We start from the raw sequence: 12,467 nt of genomic DNA, 5'->3' as shown, positions 1-12,467 counted from the left end.
GTGTGTGTAAGTGTGTGTAAGTGTAAGTGTGTGTGTGTGTGTGTAGTGTGTGTGTGTGTGTGTGTGTGTGTGTGTGTGTGTGTGTGTGTGTGTGTGTGTGTGTGTGTGTGTGTAAGTGTGTGTGTGCGTGTGTGTGCGTGTGTGTGTGTAAGTGTGTGTGTAAGTGTGTGTGTGTGTGTGTGTAGGCAAGTGTGTGTGTGTGTGTGTGTGTGTGTGTGTGTGTGTGTGTGTGTGTGTGTGTGTGTGTGTGTGTGTGTGTGTGTGTGTGTGTGTGTGTGTGTGTGTGTGTGTGAGCATGTGACTGCGTGTGTGTTTTGCGCTCTGGCTGCTGATCATATGTTGTCGGTCCCTCTATCCACTGTCTGCGTAAGAGCGTTTTATCATCTGACTGTCGGCGTCTGCTGCTTGAGTTTAAAGGGCAAGAGTGTTCATCATTCTCTCTGCTCAGAGAGAAAACTTTGAACATTTCAGAGTTTTGAGGAGGATTTCTAGAACCCAAGGAGATTAGTCCACGTCAAAAGACTTCGCCTGAAAACTCGCCACAGCATAATTTCAGCGTTACTCATGGATATAAAAAGTTTACCAGGTGGGAAGTCAACCGCTGTTTTTGCATCCCATTTACTGTAATTGAAAGATGACGTTTTGTCCGGAATTATTGAGGAGTTTCAGCTCTTGAAAGCCGATTGGTAAGTAACAACAATTTTCTAAACGCATGAAATGGATCGGTTAAATTACTTAGATGAGAAAACAATAATTTCCCGAACTATTCTAGCCGATTCTACCGTTGCCTATCCTTATTAATCAACTATGCACTTTTCAGTTTACTTTGACGTTTCTGCAGGCCAATTTAAAACAATAAATAAACATAACGTGAGGCAGATTTTTCATATTTAGAATGTCTTGTTGGCATATATTTTTTTCTTCTCCATTTTATGAATATTTAATAACAGCCTATTTTAATCCAAGTAATATTGAATAAATTACACCTGTTCTAGTTTATAGAGTATATAGGCCTATATGTAATTATAGTATCATTTATATAGAATAGTATCATTTTAAATCATATTATTATAAAACATATATATATATATATATATATAGTACAGTTGACACATTCTTGGACTATCGTTTAACTTCTAGTGAAGGATACGTCTTAGATTAGTTTATAAAACTGAATCTAACTACACCTCTTAGTTTATAATACTGTATCTAACTACGTGATGTTTATTTATTTTGTTTAACCTTTTTTTAACAAGTCAGTGAAAAACAAATTCTTATTTCAATGACGGCCTACTGTATCTGACTACATGAAGCCATACCTCCTAGATTAGTTTATAATACTGTATCTGACTACATGAAGCCATACCTCCTAGATTAGTTTATAATACTGTATCTGACTACATGAAGCCATACCTCCTAGATTAGTTTATAATACTGTATCTGACTACATGAAGCCATACCTCCTAGATTAGTTTATAATACTGTATCTGACTACATGAAGCCATACCTTCTAGATTAGTTTATAATACTGTATCTGACTACATGACGCCATACCTCCTAGATTAGTTTATAATACTGTATCTAACTACATGTATGCCTAACTACTCTTGTGGGATGGATCTGTAGGTTCACATAACGTAGGCTAATAGGGCATAGTCCTGTCTCAAATGACATGGACTAGTATAGTGCATTAATATGTGGAACAGAGAGTGAATGGAGGCTGGGCCTAGCTCTCAGTCATCCTCCTCAGATGAAGGGGATATGTCATGTGATATCAACACACACGCACACACACACACACACACACACGCACACACGCACGCACGCACGCACACACGCACGCACGCACGCACACACAAACACACAAACGCATGCAAAAACACACAAACGTTGCTGCTGCACACACACATCACCACCACCTCCGTAGAGCTCGGTTTCCACGGCAACGCAGGATCCTGGTGTATGTGTGTTCGTGTGCCGCTGTCTTCTGTATAATTACTTGGGCTAATGTGGCTCGCGGGGGTATAGAGGGGTATGGGGGTGGGGGTTTAAATAATGCTGACTCACTTTAAGGGGACCACTGTACAGCACACGAGATGAAAGACTCCCTTGTTTCTAGTCAACCTACATTAGCTCATCTCAAATACTGAACATTGTTTGCTAGTTATGTATGCCTGTATAGAATGTTCCATGTAAGACCATGTACGTTCCTATGTTATTTGTTATAAGACCATGTACTACTATGTTAGTTCATGTGTTACACGTTATGAGAGATAGGGTCTTCTCCCAAGTGGCACCCTATTGCCTATATAGGCCACTGCTGTTGGGCCCTGGTCACAAGTGGTGCACTGTGGGAAATAGGCTGCCATTGAGGCACAAACAGCAATCAGCAATCTGTACTGTATTTCCACTGTATCTGTATCTGTATCTGTATCTGTACTGTATCTGTATCTGTATCTGTATCTGTACAGTATCTGTATCTGTACCGTATCTGTATCTGTACTGTATTTCCACTGTATCTGCACTGTATTTCCACTGTATCTGTATCTGTATCTGTATCTGTACTGTATCTGTATCTGTATCTGTATCTGTACCGTATCTGTATCTGTATCTGTACTGTATCTGTATCTGTATCGTATCTGTATCTGTATCTGTACTGTATCTGTATCTGTACCATATCTGTATCTGTACTGTATCTGTACTGTATCTGTATCTGTATCTGTACTGTGTCTGTACTGTATCTGTGTATGTATCTGTATCTGTATCTGTACTGTGTCTGTATCTGTATCTGTACTGTGTCTGTATCTGTATCTGTACTCTATCTGTATCTGTACTGTATCTGTATCTGTATCGTATCTGTATCTGTACTGTATCTGTATCTGTACTGTATCTGTACTGTATTTGTGTCTGTATCTGTATCTGTATCTGTACCTGTACTGTATCTCTATCTGTATCTGTACTGTGTCTGTATCTGTATCTGTATCTGTACTGTATCTGTATCTGTACTTTATATGTACTGTATCTGTATCTGTATCTGTACTTTATATGTACTGTATCTGTACTGTATCTGTTTCTGTATCTGTACTGTATCTGTATCTGTATATGTACTGTGTCTGTGTCGGTATATGTACTGTATATGTACTGTATCTGTATCTGTATCTCTATCTGTATCTGTATCTGTATATGTATATGTATCTGTATCTGTATCTGTACTGTATCTGTATCTGTATCGTATCTGTATCTGTATCGGTATCTGTACTGTATCTGTATCTGTACCATATCTGTATCTGTACTGTATCTGTATCTGTATCTGTACTGTATCTGTACTGTATCTGTGTATGTATCTGTATCTGTACTGCATATGTATCTGTATCTGTATCTGTATCTGTATCTGTATCTGTACTGTGTCTGTATCTGTATCTGTACTGTGTCTGTATCTGTATCTGTACTCTATCTGTATCTGTACTGTATCTGTATCTGTATCTGTATCGTATCTGTATCTGTACTGTATCTGTATCTGTATCGTATCTGTATCTGTATCGTATCTGCATCTGTATCTGTATCTGTATCGTATCTGTATCTGTATCGCATCTGTATCTGTATCTGTATCTGTACCGTATCTGTATATGTATATGTATCTGTATCTGTATCTGTACTGTATCTGTATCTGTATCTGTATCTGTATCGTATCTGTATCTGTATCTGTATCTGTACTGTATCTGTATCTGTACCATATCTGTATCTGTACTGTATCTGTACTGTATCTGTATCTGTATCTGTATCTGTACTGTATCTGTAACTGTATATGTACTGTATATGTATCTGTATCGTATCTGTATCTGTACTGTATCTGTATCTGTATCTGTATCTGTATCTGTATCTGTATCGTATCTGTATCTGTACTGTATCTGTACTGTATTTGTGTCTGTATCTGTACCTGTACTGTATCTCTATCTGTATCGTATCTGTATCTGTATCTGTATATGTATCTGTATATGTATCTGTATATGTATCTGTATCTGTACATGTACATGTATCTGTATCTGTATCTGTACTGTATCTGTATCTGTACTGTACCTGTACTGTATCTGTATCTGTATCTGTATCTGTATCTGTATCTGTATCTGTACTGTATCTGTATCTGTATCTGTATCTGTACTGTATCTGTACTGTATGTGATGTCTCTGATGTGTGGTCAGGTCTGTATGACATATTATGAATAAAGACTCATGCAAAGTCTCCAAACTTTTTACAATAGCACCGGTTTTCTTATTGCACCTCAGATATAAATACAGTGTTCTTATTGCCCCTACGATATAAAAACAGGGTTCTTATTGCCCCTCAGAGATAAATACTGGGTTCTTATTGCCCCTCAGAGATAAATACAGGGTTCTTATTGCCCCTCAGAGATAAATACAGGGTTCTTATTGCACCTCAGAGATAAATACAGGGTTCTTTCATTGATTTGAATTGAATTGTGTGTGTAAGTATAAGAGAGTTCACAAATTGTTGTGTTGTGTGTTTTGTCTCTCCAGGTGTGTGTGGGAGTGAAAGAGATGGTGCGGTTCGGAGCCGATAGCTGACGGAGCCGATAGCTGACGGAGCTGATAGCTGACGGAGCTGATAGCTGACTGAGCTGATAGCTGACGGAGCTGATAGCTGACTGAGCTGATAGCTGACGGAGCTGATAGCTGACTGAGATGATAGCTGACTGAGATGATAGCTGATGGAGCTGATAGCTGACTGAGCTGATAGCTGACTGAGCTGATAGCCGACGGAGCTGATAACTGACAGAGCTGTAGTAGGATGAGATGAGAGAGGATGGAACACATGGACAGCCCCGCCTCCCACAGCAACGACTCCAACGGGTTCCTCAATAAAGTCTTCAACGTGTCTCTGGATGTGCAGAATGAAACTGGCACCGTATCTATCCAGGAGACTGGGAAGGGAGAGGGTCATGGAGAAGGTCCGGGGCCAGGCCAAGCCCAGAGAGAGTGGCAGGAGACTGGGGATAGACAGGCAGACATCCAGGCACCCCCTCAGACACCTGGAAAGGAGCGCCCGGAGGTCAACCGTAGAACAAGAGCGACTGGGGGCATCTGGAAGATCTTGACCCGGCGTAGAGTGGCCTCAGAGCTGGATAACAGAAGACCTCACTCCATGATCCTCCCTGGAGAGGAGGCCTTCATCCCTAAACTGTCCTTTGCTGACAAGGTCCGCTCCATCAAGAAGCTCCGCTCTCCGGGTGTCTTCAAGGGGAGGGTGGGTAAGATGTCTGGGTCCAGCACTAAGTTCAGAGATGGAGAGACGGAGGACGACTCGTTCTGCCGGGACTTCCTCCCCTCGCCCGGCCTGCACCACTGTAGGGGCACACTCCGCCACCGTGCAAAGAGGCATTCATATGCCGGACACACCGCCGAGTTCGACTGCTCATTTGAGGACATGGATCTGACAGCTACCCTGGACAGACACCATCTTCACTCACTAGTGGAGCCTCTTACCCAGAACGGCTCTAAGCCCACAGAGAGAATCTCCTGCTCCAAGAGACCTCAGGTCCAGGCGCAGGCCAACCACTCCTCTAACTGTAACAGTACCTCAGCAGGAGTGTGTGAGGAGCAGAGTGTGAGGGACAGCCCCAAGGTCCCGCTGGGTGGGAGGAGATCTAAGAGAGCTGACGTGTGGAGTTACCTGAGGAGGATCTCTGTCCTGGGGAAGGGGAACCCGGCCTACTCAGAGAGGAGTTTTGACTCAGAGCTCCACACACTGGACAAGACCATGGACTCTGACTACGGCTCGGTGGACTTCGAGAGCGTCAGGGACTTTCAACCAGCGGCTCCAAAGCACTCTGACAGCAAAGGCGGACATTTTGGGGGTCTGATTAAGTTCTTCAGCAACTTTGCGGAGACGGCTAGAAAATGGCGGACGTCTTCTCGCTCCTTCTCTCCTCCAGAGGAGGGAGGGGAGCGGTCGCTGCTGGGCTCCCCCAGAGCAGGGCAGCATCTGGGGGACTACGTCCACAGTGTGTCCCTGACCCTCCGCAGTGAGGACCACCCAGAGTGTCCCCCAACACCCGCCTCACCCCTGACCCCTCACTCCCCTCGCTCCCCTGCCTGTGACCCTGCCTCACCCCCTCCTCTAATAGGCAGACGGTCTCCTCAGGTGAGGCTGAAGGCCTGGAGAGTGAGTCGGGACTCATCAAGCGTTAACGGCCTGGTGTGTGTGACCTCATTGGAGACGGACAGACAGATGGACAGACAGACAGAGAGACAGACACGGCATACGTCTGTAGCCACAGTAGAGAATCACGAGCCACACTCAAGGCTGGAGAGAGAGACTCAGAAAGAGAGAGAGACAGATGTAGACAGAGATCCTTTAGAATGTCTGTCTACAGTGGAAGAGAGAGAAAGCGGGGAGGGAGGAGAGGGACACTCAGGAAATTACCTGGATTCCAAGGATGCTCTAACTGTCTCGGAGCAGACACACCTTCCAAATGGCCAATCAGAGTTACGGGAAGGAGAGTTCGTAGCCACTAGGGAACCAGCAGGAAACTGCTACCTAGAAGTATTTAAGGTGAGTATGTTGATGATAAACATGAAAACTGTTGTATGTTCAAAACCCCTTATCTAAAAAACTTGTAAACTTCTGGCAAACAATTCTGGGAAACTTGTGGCGAACATGAATATGCAAATGAGATCCAGGTTTTTGGTTACTGCGTGTTAACAACATTGAAATGTTGTATCTTCATAAACCCAATCACATATAACTTTAAATTAACTTTAAATTAACTTTCTTCTCACAGGGAGAACTAAACATGCTAAATATACTAAACAACATGTATTCAATATCTTAAAATATACAAATAAATCCAAATTATGCTAATGATGAAACGAGCAAAGGCGGGATCTTTCCCAAATAAAGAGTTTATTTAATATGTTTATGTAGCTACAATGTGAACACTATGGAGATGTTGACCTCATGATGTTTAAAGGGGCAACTACAGAATTTACATGAGCCAAGTGATAATTCAGCAGTAGCTTTCAACCAATGGATGTTTAAAAGATAATTAACAAAATGTAGATAATTAAGACAACAACAACTAAATCAAGCCCAGTTCACAACTATTGCCTTTTTGAGTGAACTTTGGAGATGACGGTCTATGGAAGTCCTTCGTCCAAAGCTTGTTGAATGCATGAACTGAAACAATCAGAAAACACAAAACAAAATCAACATTAGCATACTGAAAACATTTTAGATTTTAGTATCTTAAAAGGTAGATTCAGCGGCTGGACCCAGCGGGTTTGGCTTTGGAAAAACTGGGTCAGCTGTTACAAAGTTTCCTTGGTGGCTATGCATGTTGCTATGCATGTTACTATGCATGTTGCTGTGCGTGTTGCTATGCGTGCTGCTACGTGTGTTTCTACGCGTGTTGCTATGCTTGTGGCTATGCATGTTGCTATGCATGTTACTATGCGTGTTGCTATGCATGTTGCTATGCGTGTTGCTATGCGTGTTGCTATGCGTGTTGCTATGCGTGTTTCTATGCGTGTTGCTATGCGTGTTTCTATGCATGTTGCTATGCATGTTGCTATGCGTGTTTCTATGCATGTTGCTATGCGTGTTTCTATGCATGTTGCGATGCTTCTCACTGAAACTGGCCTTCTATATATTTTTCAGCAGGGAAACAACGTTTCTGCCTTGTATAAATGCTTTATAAACAAACAATGTAGTTAGCATAAACTGGGACTTAGGCCTCCTAAATCTATGTTTTAATGTGTGGCCAACTGTTCCTAGAGAGCCACAGTATACAAGATTTTTCTTCAACTAGTTATGATATTCAATCCAGACTGGGGACTTCATCATTGTCTACTAGTTTTCTCTTCTTCCTGAATCGGGTATATACGGCTTGGGTGGAAGAAAAGCATAAAATTGAGTTGCCTAATTCAAAAATGAATTATTGTTAACTTACATCTCAAAGCCATCCATGCAAGAAGTCTTGCTTGACCTGGTGCACATGTTTCCTCAGTTTGATTGAAGGCCTCAATCTGTCATTTTGCCCTGTAACTGATTACTTCTAGAAAGAGAGAAGGAAAAACACACATGAACAAGATGCGCTAGCCAATAGTTTAAAACAACGAAATATCTTAATTGTTACAAAGGATGACTGTATGGGCTACATTTATGAGAATAATACCTCATATTGTTGTTACCTTAGCTGGTGTGCTTGCTAAAATACTATTGAACAGTGACACTAGCATATTGAAATGCGTATTGGTATTAAAGACAGCAACGTATTCACCAGAAAATACAGTATAAGTGTTTAGGTAAATCCTTAGTTAGCTAGCTATCACATTAATTGTGCAAAAATATGATAGCTAGCCAAGTGTTAGCCAGTCAATGGCACTGACAGATTGAAACTATCAATAAAATGTATCAATCTATAAATAAAATAAAATCTATCAATAAAAAGTATCAATAAAATGTGTTCGCTCTATTCCCATTTGGAAAGAAGTAGAGGGTGCTCAACCAACATGAGTTGAGGTGCAACCTAAAAATCTGTAAACATCATTGGACAGGAAAAGGTGCAAAGCTCGCTCAGCATAAACAAATCTTAGTTTTATTAGTCAAGTTTAAAATATTGAGGTTTTGGCCTTTAATGACCTTCTTCAGCATAATCACTTAGGAAATGGGAAAGTTCACATAGGGCATGGGGAAGACAATTAGGGACAAAGCTCTCTTCAGCTGGTGGTGCTAATGAGAGAGTGTGTGGTAACCGTACAGGTTGGTGGTCAGGGTGTGGGGTACTATGGTCAATGTCTCCACCTAGTGATGAAATCCAAAACTGAAACCAGTAAAAAAAATATCGAAAAGTGAGAAGCTTTTTTCAATTACAGTAGGTGTAATTGTTATACAACCAATACTATATGATGCGTGTTGAATATGTTGGCTATTGGAAAATAAACAACAGGGCTAACAACAAAAAAACAAAAACATCAACAGCTAAGGCAAAGAGGTCTAATAACTTGTTTGGTAAGCTTCCTCCATGTGCAAACAAGAAGTACAAATGGGGGGGGGGGGTTCCCTGGATCAACAAATCGGTTTTTGTCAACAAACACAACATGTCAAATCAAATCCAATCAAATGTATTTATAATGCCCTTCGCACATCAGCTGATATCTCAAAGTGCTGTACAGAAACCCAGCCTAAAACCCCAAAACAGCAAGCAATGCAGGTGTAGAAGCACGGTGGCTAGGAAAAACTCCCTAGAAAGGCCAAAACCTAGGAAGAAACCTAGAGAGGAACCAGGCTATGAGGGGTGGCCGGTCCTCTTCTGGCTGTGCCGGGTGGAGATTATAACAGAATATGGCCAAGATGTTCAAATATTCATAAATGACCAGCATGGTCAGATAATAATAATCACAGTAGTTGTCGAGTGTGCAGCAAGTCAGCACCTCAGGAGTAAATGTCAGTTGGCTTTTCATAGCCGATCCTTCAGAGTATCTCTACCACTCCTGCTGTCTCTAGAGTGTTGAAAACAGCAGGTCTGGGACAGGTAGCACGTCCGGTGAACAGGTCAGGATTCCACAACCACAGGCAGAACAGTTGAAACTGGAGCAGCAGCACGGACAGGTGGACTGGGGACAGCAAGGAGTCGTCAGGTAGTCCTGAGGCATGGTCCTAGGGCTCAGGTCCTCAGAGAGAGAGAAATAAAGAGAGAAAGAGAGAAGCAATTAGAGAGAGCATACTTACATTCACACAGGACACCAGATAAGACAGGAGAAGTACTCCAGATATAACAAACTGACCCTAGCCCCCCGACACATAAACTACTGCACATAAATACTGGAGGCCGAGACAGGAGGGGTCAGGAGACACTATGGCCCCATCCGATGATACCCCCGGACAGGGCCAAACAGGAAGGAAATAACCCCACCCACTTTGCCAAAGCACAGCCCCCACACCACTAGAGGGATATCTTCAACCACCAACTTACCATTCTGAGACAAGGCCGAGTATAGCCCACAAAGATCTCCGCCACGGCACAACCCGGGGGGGGGGGGCGCCAACTCAAACAGGACAACATCGTTTGTTTTTACTGACTTGTTCAATTCCAAAATAAAATAACTCTTATCATTCTATCCCATAATACATTCCATTGCTAACTAGCCATCAATTAGTTAATGTCATTTTAACATGTATTAGGCAGTTTATTAATAAGTTAGATACTCACTGGACAACTTTTGTAGGTAGCTAGCTTGGTTTTAATTTTCCAACAAATTTTTCTAATCACCTTGATTGCTCATCAACAGTTACTTGTCTTGGAATTCATGTGTTCACTCGAAACGGTTTCCGTTAAACATGATTGCCACTTACTGGCAATAAATATTTTGGCCACAGGTTTGCCACAGATTCAAATAGAATCTTGAGAGACTTGTCTGCCAGAAAGGAGCTCTCGTGAACTGTTTACCACTAGTGGCAATACATATGACTGTTGCCAAAGGTTTGCCTCAGATTCATCACAAGTGACAAACATTTGCAAACTTCTGGCAACATTTTGTGACACTCTATGTTGTCTGCAGCAAATTTGCCACAAACACTTTTATAAGTGACTGCAAATACATCCATTCAGCTGATAAGGAATTCAAATAGTTGTAAATTCCTTGTAATCTGTGTCTGGTAATGATTACATTATGTGTTATTGTAAGTCATCGCCTCATTTTAATCAGTCCCATCAAATCAATAATTCCTTTTACGTCATCCTGTGATCATGTAACTATTACATAACTATGACATGACAACATTGTCTCATTGTTAACCTTGTTAACCTTCATCATTCTTTTGCTTTTGAAAAACTACAGCAATCATCTAAATCATCTAATCATCTACTTCATGTAAGTCTCACAACAGTTACTTGTACTGTACAATGTTGAATAAGTAGACTATATGTCTGTTACTGAGGCAGAGGGTGTGTCTGTTACTGAGGCAGAGGGTGTGTCTGTTACTGAGGCAGAGGGTGTGTCTGTTACTGAGGCAGAGGGTGTGTCTGTTACTGAGGCAGAGGGTGTGTCTGTTACTGAGGCAGAGGGTGTGTCTGTTACTGAGGCAGAGGGTGTGTCTGTTACTGAGGCAGAAGGTGTGTCTGTTACTGAGGCAGAGGGTGTGTCTGTTACTGAGGCAGAGGGTGTGTCTGTTACTGAGGCAGAGGGTGTGTCTGTTACTGATGCAGAGGGTGTGTCTGTTACTGAGGCAGAGGGTGTGTCTGTTACAGAGGCAGAGGGTGTGTCTGTTACAGAGGGTGTCTGTTACAGAGGGTGTGTCTGTTACAGAGGCAGAGGGTGTGTCTGTTACAGAGGATGTGTCTGTTACAGAGGGTGTGTCTGTTACAGAGGGTGTAGAGGGTGTGTCTGTTACAGAGGGTGTATTGTGGGTATTATTTTACCCCATCTGTTGGCCAGAAGAGGAAGTAGAGTCAGATGTTTCTGTGTGGAGAGTGTAGAGTCAGATGTTTCTGTGTGGAGAGTGTTCGTTAGACAACAGTAGTCTGTCTTTCCTGCCCCTTCCTGTCTCCTCCACACAGAAACACACCAGGAAATCTGGTCCTAAAAAACATAGGAATCTAGTTCTGAAAGTCCAGTCCTCACGGCTCCCTTAGACATTCCAGAGATGTATTCTATTCAAACCCATTCCTCACGGCTCCCTTAGACATTCCAGAGATGTATTCTATTCAAACCCAGTCCTCACGGCTCCCTTAGACATTCCAGAGATGTATTCTATTCAAACCCAGTCCTCACGACTCCTTTAGACATTCCAGAGATGTATTCTATTCAAACCCAGTCCTCACGACTCCCTTAGACATTCCAGAGATGTATTCTATTCAAACCCAGTCCTCACGGCTCCCTTAGACATTCCAGATATGTAATTCTATTCCAGCTCCAGAGCACCTGGCTCAGCTGGTCAACTCATTTTCCAGTCGTCCGTTAGTAAAATCATGAGTTGTAGTGCAAATATGTGCAACGGAAAACAGTGTGTGTGTGTGTGTGTGAGACTGCCCACACTCTAACTGCAGCTACACACACACCTCCCTCCCCCCACACCAGTTCAGATTACTCATCTGATCTCCCCTCTGGTCTCTCTCACAGCAAGTCAGGACATGTCAGTCCCTCCTGTACTGCACTGGGCTTGGTCTAACAGTGGATTCTCCTGTAGAGTAATACTGGGATTGGTCTAACAGTGGATTCTCCTGTAGAGTAATACTGGGCTTGGTCTAACTGTGGATTCTCCTGTAGAGTAGTACTGGGCTTGGTCTAACAGTGGATTCTCCTTTAAGGAAAATAAAATGGAAACTAACTATGGAAATCAGGGTTGTGAATGGAGTTAGATGGAAATGTTTTATATAACCAGATTGATGGATTGATGGATTTATTGATTAATTAATTGATTGATTGATTAGGGAGCTCTATCAGGCAGTG

General features: G+C 42.4%; 1 protein-coding gene across 3 annotated transcripts in view; it reads left to right on the top strand.

Annotated features, from left to right (window-relative positions):
- Positions 1 to 387: 387 nt before the first annotated feature.
- Positions 388 to 12,467, top strand: part of LOC112238722 — an 82,505-nt gene continuing 70,425 nt past the window's right edge. The window contains exons 1-2 of one of the 3 annotated variants that reach the window (XM_042326005.1): positions 388 to 686; positions 4,536 to 6,570. In XM_042326005.1, the coding sequence (XP_042181939.1) occupies positions 4,822 to 6,570 (1,749 nt within the window). In that variant the 5' untranslated portion in view covers positions 388 to 686; positions 4,536 to 4,821. The remainder of the gene's footprint in view (positions 687 to 4,535; positions 6,571 to 12,467) is intronic. The other 2 variants (XM_042326006.1, XM_042326007.1) reach the window with 2 other exon arrangements.

Source organism: Oncorhynchus tshawytscha, linkage group LG08 (assembly GCF_018296145.1).
Source record: "Oncorhynchus tshawytscha isolate Ot180627B linkage group LG08, Otsh_v2.0, whole genome shotgun sequence".
NCBI classification, from domain to species: Eukaryota; Metazoa; Chordata; class Actinopteri; order Salmoniformes; family Salmonidae; genus Oncorhynchus; species Oncorhynchus tshawytscha.
This window is presented reverse-complemented; position numbering and strand designations above follow the sequence as displayed.